Source organism: Pseudochaenichthys georgianus, chromosome 1 (assembly GCF_902827115.2).
Source record: "Pseudochaenichthys georgianus chromosome 1, fPseGeo1.2, whole genome shotgun sequence".
Lineage (NCBI taxonomy): Eukaryota > Metazoa > Chordata > Actinopteri > Perciformes > Channichthyidae > Pseudochaenichthys > Pseudochaenichthys georgianus.
Window position 1 is genome coordinate 4,722,298 of NC_047503.1, and position 24,045 is coordinate 4,746,342.

Below are 24,045 nucleotides of genomic sequence, written 5' to 3' on the forward strand. Positions count from 1 at the left end.
AATCATCTTGGTAAATCATAAGTGGGATCGAAACCTCTTTTAATAACAGTGGATGCGTTTTACAAAACTGCCCATCAAATAAATCTTGAAGAGCATCACTCTCTCTCTGCTGCCATTCTTGCATGGCCTGTAAAACCCCAGGAATTTCAAGCAGCTTGGTTAGAAGGCGCTGCAGCGGAATACGCTGATATGAATCACAAACTGAGACTTGTCGCACAGTGCCAGTGGCAGAGGCTCTTTGCTGAACAAAGCATGCCCCCCCAGTGAAAATCTCCTCAACTGGCTGAATGAAGTTTCCTGATTTAGCAAAATACTGCATCTGTTTATAATCTGTATCAAGTCCTTTGAAAGGCTCGGCTAATTCCAAGAACTCCAGCCCAAGCTCTTCTACCTCTGGGCTTTGATCAAGACCAAAATGACGAAATAAAGACATAGTCTTTGATTCTAGTTTGCCCACAATATCACCAATTAAATTAGAGGTGTGTTGAACCATAAAGTTTAAGTTAGAGAATGTCAAAGAAGGTTTAGACCTCAGATGAGCTAAAAAAAGGGCTACCCGGTTGGTCATGTCATCTTGCCCTAGTTCATCCCATTCATCCTCAACTCCCTGTACAGGCTCATTTTCAGCAAGCTGTATGGCAACAGGCTGGGCTGGACCTTCAAGGGGATCATCGGGAGTATCACTTTGGTTTTCATGCTCCTTTAATAGGTGTCTTCTATAAGACCTTATAAAAGAAAATGTTCTACCACAACCAGTTTCACTACATTGGAAATATGTTGATGAATGGTTTACATGATGTACTGCACGTAAATGTTGAAAGAGAGTCTTGGCATCCCCTGGAATTTGCCTTTTGCATTTAAAGCAAATATATGCCATCTGCTCACAAATTTGAACAAATCCTCAGAATTAATATGCGTGTGTGGGGGAGGGGTGTAGCCTCTCACATCTGCAGTGATCTAACTATACTTACAAGTCCTCTAAATTTTTTGAGGAACTTAAGCCTGGGGCCAGCTTTTGGAATCAATTGGCTGATGGTCCCCTCGTCTAAAAGAAGAAAACTCTCCTCGTCAATTCCCTCGTCTGAAAGACAAAAAAACAAAATACAAGGACATATTTAAACCATGGAGAACAGCAAAAAATAAGAGGCTAATTACATGGAAGCTATTGGAATAAAAATGCATTTTCAGTAACATAAAATACAATGCAGTCAATGCCATTTCAAATAATTCCTTTACCTAGCTATACAGACGATCTGCTTGCTGTGAACGTAAACAAAAACATGTTCTTACCTTTAAATCTATCAATAAGGTCTGTCAACTGCCACTGTGTCAATGTGTCACACACAAAATCGTCCATTGATCTGAGACAAAAAACACATAAAGAGCTTAATTAAAACAAAACATAAAATGTACATTTGCTTGACTTCAACCTCACTGCTGATGAGGCTACTAAAACTGACAAATGTCTGCTTCTCCTATTCATTTATTTGTATTACCTGTTGTATTTAGCACACATGAGCCCCACTTACTATGGTTATTAGCATTGTATTTTATCTGCAGACTTATGGTTATATCAAAGCCTTTATTTTTATATAGAGTGATACACTTTTGTGACTGCTAGAAACAGGTCAACCCACAATAGAGCAAGATTAGTTAACCAACTACGGACAGCAGCCACAGGAACTTTTGCAGTCACAAATTGCTGTGAAAAATTGAGAGAGACCAATGAAAGTGAAAGTTAAGTTACAGAGAACCTGCTCTTTTTTTTTACACCAAACCTTATCAGTCCCCTTATCAGACAGAAGTTGACGAATTACTTAGTCATATCCAAACCAATTCAACAGAGTTCTTCAATTTAAAAGACATGGATCCAGCCTTAAGTGCTAAGCTTTAAAACTGAATTAACAAATGACATTACATAATGTGATGACAGAACTGTAAACAGAATTAACATTTCTTTTTATTTAAAATATATAAATAATATTTCACATCAAAAGAAACAGCACCATGGTTGTTTTATTGTAGCTGAAACTTTAACAAAATAAATAACTCCGTTACCTCCAATAATTAACCCATGTTTGTATAATTGTGTTAACTCTGTGTGTTGCTGCTAGCATACATAATACCTGCCGTGGAAACCTTACTCGTGGAGGGGGCTACAGAGCAGAGCGGCATCCGTCACGTAACATTAACTGCAGAGCGAAAACCACAGTGGCAGTCAGCTCCGCATGGCAGCTAGCTTGGCAGCTAATTTACGTGACGCAGCCGAATAACGGCGCAACATTCCTTTTGTAAAAGGGGCTGATATTACTGACATATAAGCGCCTGGGGTAGCACACTTTCCGTTTAACTTGGTAATGCTACCGTCATTTAGTTTTCAATCCTGATATCCTACATTTCAACCATCTCTCTAACTGGCAGTTACACAGACTAGCTAGTTAACTACGTTAGCTTTAGCATGTTCGTCGGCTCATTCGGCTTTTTAAGTGAGATAAAAAAGAACACTAAATAACAAATTAACTATCAACGTTACCACAATATCGCTCATGGACTAGCAGTTGATGACATTTATTAACAGATTCACAGTTAGATGACAATGTTTTCTGCTTACCTCCTCCAACTTTCCCCAACGGTCTTTCTTGTCTCAATGATCTTCTCTCGCGATGATGATGGTTAAGTTTACGGTTATGCCCAAATATCGCGAGTGCACACAGGATGCAGGGGAAAACCTTTCCCGCCAGATCGCGGTCAAAATCAAACAATGGCAGTCTGGAAGTCCCCTTTGTCTCAGTTTATCTCAACATGAATGAATCTAATACATGTGAAATTGTTGCGATTCATGCAAACCAATACCCAATACCATATACATAACCCAGAATGAGTTAAACATTTCATAACCAAATGGTTGGGTAGACAAACATATTTTGACCCAGCACTTGGGTTGCACAAAAATAACCCAATACCATATTAATAACCCAGAATGGGTTAAACATTTCATAACCCCATGGTTGGGTAGATGAAATAACCCACTGTTTTTTAGAGTGTGTGGAGAACCTTTCCTCTGTCTCCCTCCTCTCGTCTTTCAACTCTTGGACTTCTGTCTCTGAGGTTTTGTTTTTCCTGGCCTGGTGATTCTTCTTGTTCGTCACCCGTTTCAATTTGTTCTCCACCTTTTTTAGCTCAGTCTCGCAGCTGAGGTTTTTCCGGGCCAGGTCATCTTTCTCCTTCTCCACCTCTTTGAATCGAGTCTCCATCCGTTGTTTTTCACTCTCCCAGATGCCATTTCTTTCGGCCAGGTCTTCTGAGAACTTTTCACCCTCCTTTTTCAACTGGTCATCCAAATGTTTGGCTTCCCTCTCCAAGGTTTTGTTTTTACGGGCCTGGTAATTTTTGTGCTTTGTCACACCTTTCAATTTAATCTCCATCTCTTGTTTTTCCCTCTCCAAGATGATGTTTCTACTTGCCTGGTCATCTTTCTCCTTCTCTGCCTCTTTTAATGCAGTCTCCATCTGTTGTTGTTCACTCTCCAAGGTGTCAGATCTTCCGGCCAGGTCTTTTGAGAACTTTTCACCCTGCCTTTTCAACTGGTCCTCCAACTGTTGGACTTCCTTCGCCAAGGTTTTGTTTTTACAGGTTTGGTAATTGTTGTGCTTCGTCTCCGCTTTCAATTTCATCTCCATCTTCTGTTTTGCCGTCTCCAAGATGTGGTTCCTTCCAGCCTGGTCCTTTTTCTCGTCCACCACTCCGTTCAACATCGTCTTCATCTGTTGTTTTTCAATCTCCCAGCTCTGTTGTTTCTCGGCCAGGTTGTTGGTGAACTTTTCCTGGCACTGAAGGAGTTCTTCCTCTCTTCTCTGCAGCAGGTTTGAGGCCACCAGGTTGGCCTCGGTGTGCTGGTCTGAGAGCTTCTGCTGCTGTGCCTCATACCCTGCCACCACCTCGTCCAGCTGCTGCTTGTGTTTGCGCTCTGCAGCTTCCATGTCCTCCTCCAGAGCGCTGTACTTGTCCTCCCAGGCTGTCACGCACTGAAAGAGTTCATCTCCTTTTTCAATCAGCAGTTTTATGCTCTCTGCTTCAAACTGCAGGAGGTTATCGATGTTCATGCTGTCAGATGTCACCTGGTTGCTCTGGTCTGAGAGCTTCCCTTGGTCTCTCTCATTCCCACCCACAATCTCGTCCAGCTCCTTCTTCTGTTCAGCTTCCATCTCCTCTCTCAGACTGGTTGGCCTGGGGTTTCCCATGTTGTTTTGGCACTTTGTTCTATCCATGGCACACTCTGTACAGAAGTGAAGACGTGTTCTATCTAGAAGACTGTAAAGTTTGTCTGAACCGACTGAATAAGTATACACACCGCTCAGGACTCAAGACTCAACTCACTTATTAGAGTCTGCTATGCCCTAAATTCCAAAGACCAAGATTAAAGCCAAACTGGGATGTCATGTGATGATGTCATAACATCTGAGACATTTTGCTTTTCATCTCCTGGGGATGTCATCCCAATCTGAGAGACAATATGTGACCCGCTCTGTCGAAATCAGTCGGAAGTCGCAACGGCTCATTTCAAAATAAACGTGGATTTACGTAAAAAACTATTTTTTCGGGTTTCGGGTGTTTTGTTTGATTTTAAACAAACAAAGTCTTGGCTTTCAGAATATGAAACTTTTATTTCCAAAATCACACGATAAATACATTTTTGAAGCTCGTAAAGGGACGAAGACAGCTCTCACTCGCACTCTGCTCTTCCGCAGCGCCGACCCCCCTCCCTCCGGCTGACATTATGAATGTAAGGCATATAGTAATCATAGATAACACAGTTTGTTTTCATCTGATTTAAATTAAACAAAGTCTTGGCTTTCAGAATATTAAACTTTTTTCAGCAAATTCAGATGATAAACACAACTTTGAAGCTTAACGGAGTAACTTAACGTCACAGCAGGCGTAACAACAGCTGGTGTTTCGATGTGGACAAAGACAAACTAAATTAACTATACTTGAATTTTACAAAACACACAAAAACTAGGTTGTTCATCTATAAAGTTTTGTTTATATATTTTAATATTCCCACTAAGCAGTGGTTCCAAAACTTATTTTGGACGACCCCCCTTTTGAAGATAAGAATATTTGTGAGCCCGACTTATAATAATTAGGTCTAACTGTGTAATACTATGTATCTTTTACTGTGTAACAACATTTCTGCTTTCAACATATTTTCAAACTTAACCAGCTCCCTAAGCTCCCTGTTTTTATGGAGGCCACAGCAGAAAAACAAAGGTAGGATGTGGCAAAAGGAAGGAGTGTGGCCGTGGCTCTCCTACCTAGCAGTGGGTAATCCTTCTCCACTCCAGTCCAAAAAGCAACCAGTGTGTTATAAAGTAGGGGCATGCAGAGTAAGGTTGCCAATCCTTTTAAGAGAGAGAGGGGGAATACATGTGTGGCGGTTGCATGTGTAGAGCGATTGAGAGTGAGCGAGCGTAGTATGTGTCAGTAAGTGAACGGGAGTAGCAGCAGTGATAAGTCTGTCTATAAAGTTAGCTGTATAACAAAGTTGCAAATAAATACAACAGACTCCACAGAAGAGCTTGCCTGTCTGCCTCATTTAAGAGTGGGTTATTGAACATTGTGTGAAGATTCATCCTCTGATTTGAGTTTTGCTGGACACTCACAAATGTGTCCATGTTATGCTAGCAGTGCTCAATGCATCTCTCATTTGGGGGTGCGCCTTGTTAGTGTAACTACATATAAAGTATGTAGTGCCTTGCTCAGGCACACCTTGGTAGCATTTGGTCTTTTGGAGACTTGGTTCCCAAGCCAATTACCTATGGACTCCGCCACCAATGATGTCATTTCCTTTGTGTCACTAACAGTTTTTTCACATCCTCTGCCGAGCTTTGGGCAACAGGGTTGTGCCCATGCTGTGGGACACACTTTAAGTATGAAAGTACCCTGTTTTCAAATATGTTTATGATTTAACCAAATTGATTGACCATTACAAAAAAATAGCAAAGCAAGTCAATCAAAAGCCGGTTTCTTAATGTTATATTTGACATATAGTTGGTCTCCAGGAATGAAGGACCAGAGAAAAATGCCATTCTAGGGGGGGCTTGAGAGCTGTTTGATATTATAAAGTATATTTTCGAAACTACTTTTTCTACAACTTTATTTACATTGTGTCTAAGGACAAATACATTAAGTCCAGTTTTAACATTTTGGGCATGGATTCATTGGAAATGTCATAGCTGGGACAGATAATGTCCTCCAATTCTTAAAAACCTTAGACATCTGAATATGCAAATATTAGCGAGTGCTTGCTAACAAGCTCATCACAGTTGCTGCTATTTTCGGTTTCTCACACCAGGTCCTATCCAAGTGTTCTCTCTTGCTGCCCTCTGGTGTTCCTGCACAGCCCCATGGATCATTCCTGATTTCCTATGGATGTCATAGTGACATTCAATATGGAATTACATCACACAAAATAATAGCATAAATTAATAAAGAGACCTCCAGCAGTTGACATCCACACACAAACATATGTTTAAACACATTTATATAGACATATACGTTATAAAAGTTTCAGATTTGTTTTTGAAGTGGATAAATGTAACAAGGTGCATTGCTAAACTACTGCATTCTATTTTGAGTTGATTTTACTTAACCTGAGTTTTTCAGAATTCTGCTTTTTACTCACTTATTTGTCAGCCTTATTTACTAATTAGTTTACAAATTCATATTATAAGCTTATACAAAATATATATTAACTAATAAATAAACATTAAGATATCCATCAGAAGTATTTACTAAATAATTTAAATTAGATCCACCTTTACCAACTGCGATAAACATCAATAATCATAATCCAGTCATTTATTATATATGATTCCGTATTTGGCCAAAAACGCATTATGAGTACTTTTACTTTTGGAGTATGTTTACTATTTAGTATTGATCTTACCAATGTATGACACATGAACACGATAGAGATCCAACAAATCAAAAACACTTTTTCTAACTTGGTATTCTTAGTGTCCGTGCATTGGGTGAATACTTTGATAATGCTGCGTTCCATTTATCATGTTTTTATTCATTCCTAATAATGTCTTTCCTACCAGGACAGAGAAGATTGACAAAGTGATAAAGCAGTGGGAGGGCTCTTTCTTCAGAGGGAATCCCAAGCTGCGCAGGAAGTCCGTGTCGCTGCGCTTCGACCTGCACATGGCCGCGGCCAACGAAGGCTGCGCGCAGACCGACAGCCTGCCCGACGTGGAGGTGTGTCTGATCATGAAGAGGTCTCGCAGCATCGCCACCATCACACAGTGACCGCTCTGCCACATCAACACTGCAATGTTGTACCACGGGTTATGTTGACGTTACAGACATTACAGTGACACCTGGGATAAAACCTCCCATTGCCATGCTTAATATATATTTCAAAAGACAACATTCATTGATTTTCACTTCAATACTGACTCAGATTTCTCTAATCAAATGTTGCAGGATTAGCATTATGCTAATTATTAGGCTTTTGTGCTGGCCCATGTTTAGAGTGTCAGTAAACTAAATTAAAAACCTTGGACCTTAATTCACTCCCTTACAGATTATAGCAATTTAATATATGAATCAGATATCTTTGTTATCATTCTAGTTGACAAAAAAGCCTCTTATTACTGTCATTGCTCAGTATGAGGTCACTCACTGTACAAAATAGATTATATATCATATGACTGCTTTACTACAGCATTTCATTCTACATGTGTGAAGTCACAGACTTGACTGCTGTGACGTAAAGGTAGATTTATTTATTTTTATTTTAGGGACTGTATGAACATTTCTATGAAAATATTAGTGGAGGGTATTTTTTAGCAATTGATTATAAATGTTTCACTATCCAATAGCAAGTCCCACTTTCACTTCAATCTAAATTCGGCCATCTTTGAAGGATACCAGCGAAAGTAAACAATGGACTTAACCTGTACGGCGAGCGGAGTAGAGAGCATAACTCTTTCTCTTCAAACCTTTTAAACATGGTCTGGAGGCACTGTTATGTCATTGGCTGTAAATAAACAACTCTCATGACAAACCATGGGATTACATTTTATACTTTTATAGCTAAATTAAAAAGAGGATGAGCGAACATCAGCAAATAACGCTGAATGTGTTGAATGGGAGCCATCTGGTGACTGTTTGAGAATTGCTCTAATACAGTAACACAAACCACTCCACCGGGGATACGATTTTAATCATAAATGCTGCAGTTTACAAAAATATACTGGTATTTTAACATCCGTGATTAGCCAACGTTTTATCAGCACTCAAGTTAGCCTAGCATTAGCTCTCTTACCTCTGTCCAGATGATTTTATAGTTGTCATTAAAACTGTAGATTTGAAGGTCTTGTATCCACCTATTTAACTTGACTTATATTAAATATGTTTAAATTGCAGATGGGTGTAGGCACTAGTGACAGTGATCAGTCCGTTCTTCTCTTCATAAGTATACAGATGTCAATAATTAACCACATTTATTTTATGATTAGCGCTCCTCTGTTTCTGCCGAAAGCTCTCATTTGTAAGGGCATTTGTATTTTGCGCATACTTTATTCAAAACAGCTGAAAGCTATTGACGGCTTGCTAAAGTTGCTATAGCTGTTATCCTCCTAAAATGGCCGCGAATGCACCGCGGTTCCCAATCCCTACAGAGACAGTTTTAGGTTTGAAATAAATAATGGTTCGAATATTCAAAAAACAGAAGACAATATTGTGTTATGTGTTAATTAATTGTAATTATATTACTTTGATATATTTTGGGGAGGGTGTTGCAAATTTCTCCTAGTCAAGTAGAAGAATATCAAAAATGCTGAAGAAGGCATGATGTTTCCACCCAGATCATTTCCCCGCAGTCCCTAAATGCTTGCACAGCAGACACATGCAGCACTAAAAGAACACATCCAGATTGTGTGCACTTTGAGGGTCTTTTGTCATTGCAATTCTTTTTCTTTGTGGCGGGAAACACCTTTACAGCTCAAACTGATACATCGTCACAAACAAAGAACACTGCTCACTGAGATTCCCTGTCCTAACCAGAGGGGGGCAGTATTTGTAAATAGTTAACACTGCAGTGTCAGCAAAGCTTAACACGGGTTGTGTGGCACATGCTATCTGTTTAAACTTTACCGATTTTATGCTACATTTTGAGTTGGCATCAAAGATATACAAATATAAGTCCCATGGTGCATTGCATTGTTGTGCCTCAGAATATATTGAGACTATTTAAAGATATTATCTATGCAGTTCTGTGCTCGATGTTGCTTTGCTTCATGCATAACACTTCATTTGAGGACCTCTACCTTCAGAATGGAGCTTTGTGCTTTCATCTAACAATTCATCATTTAAAATAAAAAATAATATATTAACTCTGTGTTTCCTGTCAAATGTTTACCATCTTTTTCTAAAATACTAGAAGACACAGTTGTTAACCACAAGGTCTCCCTTTGTGTTTAGTGAGAGGCTGTAATGAAGGAGTAAAGGAAAAGATAAGGGTGTTTTGTTCACACTTTGACACACTGCCTCTCACTGACACAACATCTGTAAGAACCATAGGTAAGAACACACATGCGCATGTGCAACAGTTCCACATGTTTATTTTCATCATAACAAATACATGAATATACAGAGAAGATATTGTTTACAGTGCAGTTTAATAAATACATTCTCAACTTTAAACTTTAAAGTTGCTTTGAAATGAAAGGACATGACAATATGTTTAGCCTAGTCTATTAACAGAATCTTCAAAATCATTACTACATTTAATGGGTACTGCAAATGTATACCTCAGTTACCATGGAAATAATTGTAAATTAATAATTAAAATCAACTGCTTTACCATGACCTAATGTCTTATCTTTTTGTAAAACAACATTGAAATTATTTTGCAGAGCTTCCTTTATACAAAAGTACAGTAAAGTACAATTTATTTTAACATGTACAAACTGGATTATTTGAACGGTAGCAGCTTGCAATCTACAATCAAATGTTGCTGGTTCCTTGTTTGAAGGCAAATCAGTCTTGCATATCTTCATATATGCTACTCTTTTGACTTGAATATGTGACCATGCTTTTCAGATGTTGTGTTAATATATTATGTATGTAATCTAGTAGATACAGTAATGGACGGTTACTAACAAAATACAGTTTGAGTGTAGATAGTGCTTTAAGATCCCAGGTGTCATGTTGCCTCAGTCTGTGTGAGTCTGTGGCTAGGCTATGGAAGCCCGAATAACTTCAATGACATTGTTGCAAGGCTGCAGGGGGTCATATTCTGCAAACACGTGGCACACATTCTCCATGCCGGCCTCAATACCTTTCGCCACAAAGCCAAACGTTCTGTCGGGACACAGAAAGGTTAGATTAAGTTAGATTTATTAAGTACAACATTTAAGTTCAAGATGAGCCAGAAACCTGGGTGGCTTTATCATATGGGTCGTCGCATGAGAAAACATGTATAATTTGTAGTTAAACAGAAAATATCACAATTAAAGTTAAGAATTACCTTGCACCAAAACTGGATCCTTTCACCCAACTGTAAGAGTAAAAAAGACAAGGTTTAATATTTAAAGATTGTGTCTACTGTAATAAAGGGTCCTGTTTGTGCATGCGTGTGTGTTTATTTCTGACCTATGTGTCTATGTCTAATAAAATCAGAGTGAAAAAGTAAAAGTTCATCTTAATATACTAAAATATTGAAAAGTTAAAGTTTGGTTTGAGAAATTCTTGGTAAAGTTTGACTGCTTCTAACTTCTAACTATGTATATAATATAATTAAAAAATAGATATATATATATATATGAGATATTCATGAAAATAGACTGTACAAATTGCCAGACACCCTCCGGCGTGGAACCATTAAGAATCACTTTGATTTCAGAGCTTGTTTTGTACTCACAGTCGATTGTCTGGATCTCCCCCGCCGTAGCTCAGGAGGTGAGCAGGGTAATGGCGCCTGAAGAACAGCCTAAAAAAGAGATTACTGTTAGCAAAGATCATTTGCAGCAAAATGTTACACACAAAAACAGCGCTGTGGTTTTATTGTGTACTGTAAGTAAAATCTCAGCCGCACGCATATGTTGTTAGTCTTACTTCCTGTTGACATCTGTCAGTGTAACACCCTTCAAAGACACCTTCAAGTTCACTATGGTTGGTATGAAGGAACCCGAGGCCTTCTCAAGTGTCGAAGACACCGCCTTCTGCACTGCACAGGGGCCCGTCAGCGTTTCAGTAGGGACAGCATTCAGGTAGACAAAATTGCAAGCAACTGTGGAAAAGAAAAACATTGTGATAGTTTGATTAGAAATACAGGTTGAGTAAACATAATTAAACATGTAGGGTGGTAAATGTAATTAAGTGAAACTCCCTACTGGATTGTTCTGGGTCATTGGTCTTTTTACCATTCTCTTGGGCGAAACAGACATAGATAGGGACTTTCAAAAAGGATTTGCTCCAAATGTACTTACAGGAAACACGGAGTAACTTTCAACCAAAGCTGTCTTTCCTTATTGTTGTTCCATTGTACAGGTCTATTCTGTATAATTTGTACTTGGTGGTACAGTTGAAAATATATAGAAATAATATAAATGCATGACTTGGTTGGCTGGCAGTGGTGTAATAAAGTAATTGTTACTGTACCTAAAACAATGTTAAGTTATTTGCACTGTAGCCTACTTGAGTATTTCCCGTTTAAGGTCTTTTATACTTACAATCCTCCATGCTTCAGATGTAAATATAATTTTGTTTTACTCCAGAACATTAAATATATTATTTTCTATTTGGAAATCTAGCTGCATTTATTCATTCATCTGCCATTTTGTCAAAAAACAAGATAGAATGTGGTTATAAAGTTCAAAAATAAGTGGTAGAAACAAAGAAGACTACATAACCCCTAATGTAGCTACTATTGCTCCTTTAAATGTTATATCATGTGTAAGTCTGTGACGGAGCGGGTCACAGAGTGACTGACTCCGCCACTGACAGCCGACACACACACACACACACACACACACACACACACACACACACACACACACACACACACCAAACATTTCCTGCTCTCTTCCGTCAAATGAACCATGCAATTTCTTATTTATTTTACTTTTGTTAATTATGGGGAATGATTATGTTAAGAGGTGGTTAACCTGTTTGGGTCGGATTTTTATGTTGAAATGTGGTTTTGAGTTGATTGTGTCACCTGTTGACGGTGAGCCTGTGGTTCAAAAGGGACGGTGTTGCTAACGTTAGCTAACCTGGATTACAGCACGGTTAAATGTACAGTAGGCTGCACTCTACACAGTAATAATTGTGCTACGTCAGTTTTTTCTCATTTTGTTAGCTGCATGCTACAATTAACTTTTAATACTAACATTTAGTTATTATTCATTGAGGTGTTTCTGAAACGATTTAGATCAGTCCTAAAGAAGAAACGTTACCTTAAAGTTAGCTGTTAGCTAATTTAACCTAAATTAGCAAGTTTATAGGGACAAGCTACTGTTAGCCTTTTCTACATATCTGCCAAACACTGTGACTACAAGAGAAGAAAAGGTAAAAACACTGGTTTATTTAATGAAGTTGAATTTGTGTGACTTAATGTAACCCCAATTGTTGTCTACTTTTCGCATTTTTTGTGTGTTTGCTGCGCCTTATTTTCTTCTAACCTAACTGGAACTTGGTACGTTTGGCTACTAATAACTTTCTCATAACTTGAAAATAAGTGTTAGTTAACTTACATGTTCATAAACAAATTAGGTTTATATTCTTCTTTACTGTACTATCTACTACTCCCTTTATATTGTTAATTTGACCCACCTGTTTTTCTCTTGTCCTCCGATGCGTGTTTGTCTTGAGCCCTCTCATCTGCTGCATCTGTGCAGACAAATAAGCAGTGGTGTAAGAATAACTAAGTACACACACACACACACACACACACACACACACACACAACACACACACACACACACACACACACACACACACACACACACACACACACACACACACCACACACACACACACACACACACACACACACACACACACACACACACCACACACACACACACACACACACACACACACAACACACCGGTAAATAAGTATGTAATAGCATACCTTGGCAGTGGAGCACTAATTTGCAGGGTAAAGCGTAAGCAGAGATTGTGTGCTGGTAGACCAGAGCAGAGAGACTACCTGTAGAGATAACACAAATCAAATCATTGTTTTGAACATTCGATCTAGTCCACTATTAGAAAAGTGTGAATATTTTTGATATGGTATAAAAAAACTTTTAGCTGAAATGAAATGGTGAGAGGATGATAGCCTGTATCTGGTTCAATATACTTTATTTTTGGTTTTGTTCTTGTGTTGGAATTTTACAAAGCCACCACAGCTGTATTTATTGAAGATAGAATTCTGTGGAAGCAGATAACAAAGAAAACAGACCACAATAAACCCTGATAATGGCTCTGTGGACGTGAGAACACTCCCTGTGAACTCATTCAATCAAATTAGGAACTGCCCACTCACATTTTAAGAGGCCAGACATGGCTGACTCAGTGCTGGTGTGGCACACATCATCAGACAGTCAATCCAGGATGTGTATGTATTGCGTAGGCGGGTGAGTTTTCAGTGAGTTATCAATGACTTCTACATGTGCAACACTGTGGTCGTGTTGTTAACATGTACCTACCAAAGTATGGTTCCTGAGAAGAGCCTTTGATGCGTACACCCTTAGCTGATGATTCAATGAGGAATTGTCTGAAAAGATGTTCACTGCCCTCTCCTGCTTTGATAAAAGTCACAAAAAACAATGGAGTTAATGTAGAATGTATGGTGTTGGCATTAGTGTCCTGCTACATGATGCCCAGCCCATGTAGAGCTGTAAGACTAGTACACATCAACCAACACCATTTTAATAAACGTCTAATCAGAATGTACGGATCCACACATTTAAAATAATATTTCAGAAAATACATAGGATAGCAAAATAAAAAAGACATTTTCATGATATTGATATGTTATATTTCATTATAACATTATGAGTTTGTACATTGTAAAACACATGAAATATAATAATGTGAAAACAACAAACCTTTAACATTATGATGCAATACTGTTTTTCTCTTATTGCCCTTGCAGTAAAACCCTTACATCAATGTCGTTTTTTCCCCTCAAATTGACATTGATGTCAGAAAGAAAAATATTTCGAATAATTTACTGGATAATTAAGCAGAGGAATATTGTACAAGACATTGTCATCACTGCACACTGAAATGGTCTAAAGTTTACAAATCTGCAAATGAAGGAAGCCTCAGAATTGTTTCGTGAGTGAGGTCCGTTTTTCCTCTGTGATTGCTTACACATCCATAAACAGCTGGTTTACTTTTGTGTTTACACAGCGTATACTGCGGGTGGAAAAAATAACAGCGCTGTCTCCTGCCTGGCCGCAGATGGCTGGATGTCATCAGACATGCCCGTTCACATCAGCAGAGTTGGGTAAGTGAATCTGGGCCTCTCGGCTTTCTGGGATAGACAAATGACGACACCGTGCTGCACAGTGTTCACGTTGTTTGTCTGTTTTTGTGGCTTTCATCATCGCTCGTTTTCCTGTACCGAACCAAACACTGCTACGACTTTTATAAAAGCACATAGAAAGGATCCATAGTTCACCTGGGTTGTCGGCCGTTTGGTCCACCTTCATAGCCAGACCGAAGCTGCCTCTGAAGGAGGTGCTGTCTCTCACCAGAAAGGCTCCTGCTTCCTTGTCCTTCAACAGGGCTTCGGCTACAACGAATGATACATCACATGAATTTCGGAGAGACATTTGCACGTGTGTTCACCCCCGAATCCTCTGCCCTGAGAAGAAACACTCAAACCCGCGAGGCCAACACGTTTCAAAGCATGGCTAAATATATCTATCTTTTTTTGTTGAAATGCTTACCCTCTGCTCTGCTGAACTGTGGACGGAACCAAAACTTTGAAGTGTCCATGACAAACTTCATTGAGGGCTTGCTGCCATTCAAACAGGCTTGGAAGCCTACAAAAAAGTGAGCACACATATTAAACGTTTAAAATCAAATATTTACACATTTCTCGTATACATAATACTGTTAGTTAGAAAGTATGATAGCTGCTAGTAAAAAAGAGGTGTGACTCACTGTGTGGAGACAATGGCTTTGAGTTGGCCTGAATTAAGTCAATCTCTGGTCCAGGAGACTTTTGTCGGAACGTGTCTAGCTGAGGTTCACCGTTCACCAGCAGTAGAGGAATATCGCCCCAGGACCCAGAGAGGGAAGCAGGACTGCTGTGTGCTCCTTTGTCATGAAGCACCTGCAGATGTCCTCGCTGTAACAACGGGGGCTTATCTGGGCTGTGGCTGTTATCTGGGGTCCTGGTTTTGAACCCTTCACTGAAGGAGCCGCACGTGCGAGTATAGATGGACTCTGGAGGAGAGTCAGCGTCTTCACTGGTCAGGGACAGGTTGCTAGGCAGAGAAGAAGACAGTGATGTGAAGTAAGGACATGTACTCAAGTACTGTACTTAAGTACAATTTTGTCGGACTTGTACTTTACTTTTGTAATGTTTGCTACTCTGTACCTTTACTCCACTATTCTGGGACTTCTACTTTTACTTAAGTACAAGATCGGAGAACTTCCCCCACCTCTGGAAGAAGAGGATATATTTCCAAGGTTCAAATCAATACGCAGTAACATAAAGATGAACCGCAACATCACAGGAAGGGAGAAGGGTCAACAGCCATTCATTTCAATATTAGCCTTGATTAAATCATGCAAGGATTTGAAGAACCCTTCTCTGTAAAACGATCTGACTCAGAGAAACACACACTTTGAGAAATGGCCTTTAAAGATGTGCACTATAACATTTGATAAATGGTGCATTTTGTTGGAATTATATAATGCTATCTTTTTAGTGAAATTGGGAACAATCTACAGATGCAAAAAGACAAGAAATAATAAAATAGTCCCCTAATTGTGTATTCTTAAGGCTTTCTTTCCACTCGTCTCCAAAAGAAAAGAAATGTGACCAAAATAAACATACATTTCTGTGCCTGTCGTGTCTTGTCTGTAACATTATAATGAAATGAGAAGATGGCTCCAACTCGTTTCTGGTACTGCGGTAACATGTTCCAGTTTGGGACTGCTATTGCTGCTCTTAAACTTCAAACACGTATCAGTCGCCTGACCCTGGTCAGCCTCATAGACATAGAGTTAATGTTTTGCAGCATTTTAAGACACTATTTTAGCCACACTTCAGTCATTGCATGGATGGATATTGTAAACTTGTTCTTGGCTTTTAGTGTGAGTTTTACCTGCCGAGCATGTAGCTAGTGTCTGAGCATGTTGACATGGAGAGGAGGGAGACGGCACTGTTTCTGTTTGAGTATGACAAGCGCAGGTTGGTGTCTTGTCTTGAAGAGTGATTTCGTCGGGGTGCACTCCCAAACGGCAGCGGGGGCAGGGAGGCTGTAGGGGAGCTGGAGAACACCAGTGTGCCGTGGGGGCTGCAGCACACACCGCCGGGTGTGGGGATGGCTATACTGGGAGACACGGAAGGGAACTGAGTGGGCAGGGAGCAGGGAGGACATCCTCTGGGGACCAGCACGCAATGAGAGTCCTCTTCGTCTGAGTCGTCTGAGAAAGAATGAGAGGAATGTGTTAAAAAACATGCTTCGTCCATCATTTCTCTTATTTCATGCTTTATTTTCTGTCAGCTGAAAGGGATGGGCCTCTGTACGGACACACACGCTCCGGATAGAGACGTGTGTGTGCAGGTACTTGCTTGCACAGCTCAGGATAATCGTTCCACACTAAATTCTTTGAATTGTGCATTTCTGCGGTGACGATCCCAAATCACTCGGATCAGTCTCAACTCGTTCTTGTGAAGTCGAGGTTCTGTTTTTCCTCTGCTGTATTGCTGGGCGCTGACTGAGTTCACTCCCAGAAGAAAACACTAGCCTGTGGTTACTGCATGATGGGTGGCGTCTGAAACCAAAGTTACATAATAATGACTAATGTTGGACCAGAAAGAGCTACGTGTGTCGGAGACGAGAAGGTGCCGTGGTGAGTGTTGTTCTGAGGGGGAATGCTGTATTTTGCAACAATAGGAAAGAAGTACTCGTCAACACCGAGCATGAACATGAACTCATGTAACGGGTTGACCTTTCATTGTTTGATTCTCATCGCTGTTACTTGATTTCTTTCAAACTCGTTCTTCACATAGTCTCATAAACACCTCACCAAACGTTTCTCAAAAAAAGATATGCAACACGAAATCTATATTTATGCATTGGTGACTCTTGAGCACACTTTCTGATCAGAGCAGGTCTACGTGAAGCACCACCCTTGTCTGCATCTTCTCCGGTGACTGTAGTCCTACCTGTTCAGGGTGTAGTACTGGTCTGGGCAGTAATCCAAGAGAATCTAAGGTGATGTAATTACACCCTTAATACAAACATAAAGCTTTCTCAAAGGGATGGTACATTTCCAAAGCCCCAGGACATGTATACTGTTTCTTTCATCATGGTGACTATGGTTTGACTTGGCTCTGTGTCACACCTCTGCAGGCTGGAGGCTGGAAGTTGTTTGACTTTGTTGATGTGTATGAGTTATCATCGGCTACACCGACGATGTACAGATCTATCTGCCTCTCAAAGCAAATGTCAAACGCTCACTACAGCAGCTTCATAGAGATAACATCCTGGCTGAGCAAAAACGTCCTCAACCTCAACGAGAGCAAGACCGAGGTCATCTTTTGTGGACCCCGACCTCCAGCCTCTCCGGTTCATATTCTGGGCTCTCTCAATGAAAACATCCTCCCCTCTGCCATGAACCTTGGAGTGACCTTCACTAGCACTTTTACATTTGATAAGCAGGTCAGCACCGTAGTCAAGACCTGCTTTTTTAAAATACGACTATTGGCCAAGACCAAGTCGTTTTTGTATCTTTTAAAGACCTAGAAAGAGTTATTAATGCCTTTGTTACCTCGAGACTGGACTATTCCAACGCTCTGTATGTGGGTATGGACCAGGCCTCAATTAGACGCCTGCAGCTAGTCCAAAACGCAGCTGCACGTCTCCTGACTGGCCCCAAAAAGCGGGACCACATCACCCCAATTCTGGCCTCACTGCACTGGCTTCCAATTCGGTTCAGAATTGATTTTAAAATCCTTTTATTTGTATTTAAAGCTCTAAATGGGCTGGCTCCGGCCTATGTAGCTGAACTCCTCCATCGCTACACCCCAGGCAGAGCCTTAAGGTCTGCTGACCAGCTGCTGCTGATGGTGCCTAAGACCAGGCTCAAACCCCGAGGGCACCGAGCCTTCGCAGCAGCGGGCCCCAGGCTCTGGAACACTCTGCCCCTCCGTGTGAGGTCGGCCCAGACCCTAGGGGCTTTAAATCCTCACTAAAGACTCACGTCTTCTCCCTGGCCTTCTAGCCAGAGCGGAGCACGACTCCTGACTTTTCCCTGTGTTTTTTTATTAATATATTTCTGTTGTAAATGATTGTCTTTTATTGTGATTGTAGTAAAGTGTTTTTATTACATGTACAGCACTTTGGCTCGACCAAAGATCGCTTTTAAATGTGCTATATAAATAAAACTCCATTTGATTTGATAGTAGAGTAATAACAGTGTAGAAACTAAGGAAAGAAGCTTAAAAGTGCACTTTACCTGGAGGAGGGCTGAAGCACTGCGGACTTTTGTTGATCCCAATGGGTTCAAATGTCGGATCCAGTTCCATGATGAGCTGGTTGAGATTATCCAGGGAAATATCAAGATCATCGTCGCCATGGTTACTGCTGGGCTGCGGGACAATGGGATGTTGATTGGCCCTCTCCTGCCCTGCGTCAAGGCGGATAGTTTGACCCACTCTCAGAACGTGATGGGGTATCATTTGGGACATGCCTTTAGCTGTAGGCATCATGATAGGAGAGCTCACTGTCTTCTGGGACTCCTACAGACAGAGACACAATGGAGAGGGATCAGTTCCCCTGTATTCACTGCAGTCATTCCAAACCCACGGGCAGTCCTTTTCTGCATGTCACGCAATATCTCTCCCCCTCTCCTGTCCAGTGTCCACCCATTAACAGCGAAAAGCCCTGAATAACAATCTTGAGAAGAAAAAAAAGTGCTTTCTTTTTCAGACTCCATAAACTAAAATCTTTTGGCTTTTCCAAAGTGGTCGTGTATTGTTGACTTCAAGACACTGACTATGAGCTACGTTCCCCATTCTACTCCACTTCAAAAAAGCTTTTTTAGTGCATTTGGTCCACAGTTTTGCACTAGACACTTATCCCAAGTTGTATTGTTGCTGCGGGTGATTAAAGCAACGTTTGCAAACATCTGCAGTGCTGTTGCAGGAAATGTTCTTCAATAGAGGTCATAATTCAAGTATATTGAATTGAAATCGTAAAATCTTATATAAGGTAAGCTCGATGAAAGAGAAACAGTCCCTGTCCTACAGTGCATGAGTCAGTATATATTGCCCAACGCTTCCCACACGTTTCTCCATTTCTAAACCCCTCTATTAATAATGACACAGGCTGATATCAGCATGAATAGCTGTCCAGGAAGGGTGTGTCATACGGGGGGGAATATGTGTCTCCCTGTCCGATTTTCAGACGAGGAGTGGTTCCCAATGAGTCAACCAGGTGACTACTGGTTACCATGACTACTATGATGTTGTCCTATACCAGCTAAGACCCAGTAGTCCACAGACAAAAAATGTCCTTTTGGAGAGAAAAAAGATCATTCCAAACGTTTGTTAGCTTTTGAAGGGCACCCACTCGCAGAGCCTCACCTTGATTACTGACATAGTGGGCCATTCAATACAACTTATTTATCTTAGGAAATGTCAGCATACATGTGGAGAATCCTGCTTTGACCTTTTGCAATAATACAAAATGTATACAAATCAAATAGTGATATTAATAATAATAATAATGGACAGAGAGCCATAAAACACATAAGACTGTTTATATATTTGTTTCAAGTTGCTGATTAATGAACAATCCTGTCTACTTTTAATGCGATTCATATCCCAAGTAAAAGTAAAAGAAAGTCGTCTTACCTTATCTCCGTTCAAGATTCAGTGGTGGGAAAGTTGAATTACTCTTACACTGCCCACTGATTCACTTTGACATTTCACGTGTTGCATGCTTTTTATGTAGGAAATCCCAACCCTTTTTCCTGTGAGCCAATCAGCAGTGAGGATCACTAATCCTGCAACTCCAACTATTGATGTCATGATTTAAGCAGTGTCGAGTTTATAACCTCAGGGGTGTGTTTTTATACACAGGGATAGGCCTTAACTCTTCTGTTGAATAGTTCATCACAAGAGGCAGTGCATATGATATAGTTCCGTATCACTTTAATGCTGTGCTTGCATATACTCGTACTCAGCAGTCTGAACTTTGCCATGATAATATATTCACCTGCCGGGTGCAAGAAGCTGGGGAGTGTTTGAGAGGACAGGTGAAAACAAGCAGGAGATTAACTCTGAACTCGTGGGTGTTTTCAGTAACTGGTGCTTCGGGTGTTTCTGCCTCTGCACTCTGAAAACAAATGCCTTGGCTCAACAAAGAAAATCAACGCAACAGTTTGCATCGATGTTTATTGAGTTAAGACAACTTCTAATGAAATTGTCTTAAAGCAACAAAGTTATTTGAGTTAGGGGAGAAGGCTTTTCCTCTACAGTCAGAGGTGTTTTTAATTACCACTTACTTAATAATTGGGAGCATAAACACATGTTTTTAAGTTGATTACTCAAAAGATTAAGTTGTTCCGACGAGTTTTACCACATGATTTAAAAGGAATTTTAAGTTGTATGTACTTAATTACCCTCATTCGGGATACAAGTTGTTCAGTTGATTACTCCAAAAATTAAGTTGTTCCAACTTGTTTTACGGCATGATTTAAATGTAATTGTAAGTTGTATGTACTTAATTACCATCATTGTGAACACACGTTTTTAAGTTTATAAATTAAGTTGCTCCAAATATATTGTATTCAATAGTCTTTTTTCTTAGTTTTTTCATGTTTTTGCCTTTAAAGAAAGAAATTAATTGATTCCACAACAAAAATATGAGGCAATTGAACTGCTGTTGTTTATTTCAACACATGATGTTTCAATCAGGAGAGAATTCATTCTGTTTGAACATTTATTGACACATGCCATATGATAAGGTGCATGACCACCTGAAATCACAGCTGACTGCAGGAGAGAGGAGAACCATTTTATAGTTTGGCTGCAGCAAGGTGATTGGCTGCTGGAGAATGAGGTGAAATGTAATAGGTTAAAGAGAACGCCTGTGATGAGCTGATTATATGCAGCTGTGGAGTGAATGTGTATACACCCAGTCTTCCTGAAAGAACTTGCGCTGAGCTTCATTTCAATTGAAAAAAAAGATAAATAACACAAATTTAGATTGCCCCACAAATAATAAATAAACGCATTAACCATATTACCATGGGAAATGGGGACACAGCAAATACGTGCTGCCATCACATCGAAGTTAGAGGCCTTTGCATATTTAAAACCAGCGTAAAGCTACAGAAACAAACTCTCAATGGCCACCAGTCTGCAGATCACACACATCAAAGTTACAAAAGATGTAACAAAGATGTTTGCACTGCCGACAGTCATTATTTCAAACAGTAAGAACACATTTAACGCAGAATGCTCATTCATTTGTTTCCCTGCACCACGATGGTTGCCATCGTATGGTCAGATCCTGGGTGGACCGGTCACTGATGAAGGCGATATTCATGTCCTTTTGAAGCACATTGAATAATAGGTTAGCGCATCAGAGATAATGAATTAGGTAACTGCATACTTTTTAAACTGTCACTGTTACGGATGCTGTTTAATCGGCCTCGCGCCCTTTACATCGATGTCATGCGTTATCACATTAGTTTGTGTCGGGACATCATGGAAAAGGCTCGGGAATCGATCCACCAACTGGGTTATGTCATGCTGCTGGGCCTCCTGCAGATGACCTAACACAGTGGGCAATGTCTTTACCATCTCCGAGTTGCACAACCGAGCACCCGGCTGGGGAGGAGTATAAAGGCTGAGCACGGACAACACTCTGGAGGCTCTGTATTGTGTGACAGACGCCTCAACCCTCTCATTGTGACAAAGCCTTCCTCCTGTGATTCTGTAGACTGACTAGCAGTGTCACTCTTAGAAAATTCAGAGCCATTATTACCAGCTGCTAAAGCAACGCTGGTGTTGTTTTCACCTATTGAGTCTGCATGTGTGTGTCGTCATGGCAATGTGGTCCTGAAGACACACAGAGGTGCTTTTGAGTACTTTGCCTAGTGTTTCAATGCATGTGGACAGATTTTGTCAATCACAACCGTGCACGTTTTAGTGTATCTTCTCATCTGTTGTGCAGGTCCCATACAATACTGGTTGAATTGAGCTCTTAGCCTGCAACCTAACCTGGTCCCGACCAGGGGGGTATACTGCGAAGCAGGATTTTCGCTTAGCCGGCTAAATTCAGGGAAAACTCCGGCTTTCCGGTCATCCGAAGCTGGTTCTCTTTTTAGCAGGCTAGATCTCCATGGTAATATATGCTAAGCAGCTAACCTGGTCGGGACCAGGTTAGGTTGCAGGCTAAGAGCTCAACTCAGTGAACGCACCGCCTGCTGACCAATCAGAGCTCAGTGTGCGGAGTTTAAAGCGATCAAGTCATATTACAGGAGAAAGGAAATACAGAAAAGCTGCCGTCGCAGGAAAGACGGCCGGCAGAAATCACCGACTGTGTGAACGTGAACATTAATAGAATATCACCTCCATCTTCAGAGCAATCTGACTATTATAACATTAGCGTTAAGAAAGCTTACTTAAATATCGGCCACAACATAAGTAACCGGATCAGAGTACATTAAGTACAGTCCGCGGCATTTCACTTCATAATGGATCACATATCTCCTTATCTGAGTCAGCTGAGCCGTATCTGGCCGTGCAACACTCACAGTGTCACATACTGTATGCAGAAGTATTATTTTAAGCAACACATAAGTTGACGAAACACTCGAGACAAATGTAATTAAAGTCAGATCGTGTGTTAGACGGGGCAGTGATATCATAAACCTGTTAATGTACGCATTCAAACACTTTTACCAGCTGTATTCACCTTGCAGGTGCAGCTCTGTGGCTTTGATCCTGGATCAAGTGTTTAAGTCATGGATGTTTAAAGTTTAACTTCTTCATTTTTGACTAGTATTAAAGTTCACTTTTCATTCAGGAAGTATGACGCTGCGCTGTCAGTACGCTTCTCCATGTTTGTGATTGGTCGAATGCTCCAAATACCACCTCTTTCATGTGAACGCGCACCTAACTAGATAGGACACGGCTGGCTTGAGCGATCCACTTGATAACCAGCGTCGTAGTACAGTTTAGCGAGAGCGCGTATGTTTTGGATTAAGCCAACCGGCTAACTCAAACATATCCAGGTTAGGTTGAACCAGCTTCGTAGCATAGGCCCCAGGTTAGCTGCTTAGCATATATTACCATGGAGATCTAGCCTGCTAAAAAGAGAACCAGCTTCGGATGACCGGAAAGCCGGAGTTTTCCCTGAATTTAGCCGGCTAAGCGAAAATCCTGCTTCGCAGTATACCCCCCTGGTTAGGTTGCAGGCTAAGAGCTCAACTCAGTGAAAGCACCGCCTGCTGACCAATCAGAGCTCAGTGTGCGGAGTTTAAAGCGATCAAGTCATATTACACGAGAAAGGAAATACAGAAAAGCTGCCGTTGCAGGAAAGACGGCCGGCAGAAATCACAGACTGTGTGAACGTGAACATTAATAGAATATCACCTCCATCTTCAGAGCAATCTGACTATTATAACATTAGCGTTAAGAAAGCTTACTTAAATATCGGCCACAACATAAGTAACCGGATCAGAGTACATTAAGTACAGTCCGCGGCATATCACTTCATAATGTATCATATATCTCCTTATCTGAGTCAGCTGAGCCGTATCT

The 24,045-nt window shown here is 40.6% G+C and overlaps 2 protein-coding genes across 2 annotated transcripts in view; one reads left to right on the forward strand and one right to left on the reverse strand.

Moving 5' to 3' along the window:
* The window catches only part of krt222 (keratin 222), a 52,516-nt gene extending 43,112 nt beyond the window's left edge, over positions 1–9,404 (forward strand). The window contains 1 exon segment of the mRNA XM_034095255.2: positions 7,107–9,404. Coding sequence (XP_033951146.1) covers positions 7,107–7,314 — 208 coding nt within the window. The 3' untranslated portion in view covers positions 7,315–9,404.
* A 211-nt stretch (positions 9,405–9,615) lies between these two features.
* Positions 9,616–20,168, reverse strand: LOC117455683 (tensin-4-like). The gene is made up of 13 exons (XM_071203197.1): positions 20,125–20,168; positions 18,726–19,008; positions 16,367–16,688; positions 15,195–15,520; positions 14,978–15,073; positions 14,707–14,820; positions 13,723–13,819; positions 13,150–13,223; positions 12,847–12,903; positions 11,128–11,302; positions 10,934–11,002; positions 10,541–10,570; positions 9,616–10,374 (listed from the first exon to the last, which is right to left on the reverse strand). The coding sequence occupies exons 2-13, from the start codon at positions 18,976–18,978 to the stop codon at positions 10,248–10,250; spliced, it is 1,740 nt and encodes a 579-aa protein (XP_071059298.1). The 5' UTR covers positions 18,979–19,008; positions 20,125–20,168; the 3' UTR covers positions 9,616–10,247.
* Between the last annotated feature and the right edge of the window lie 3,877 nt (positions 20,169–24,045).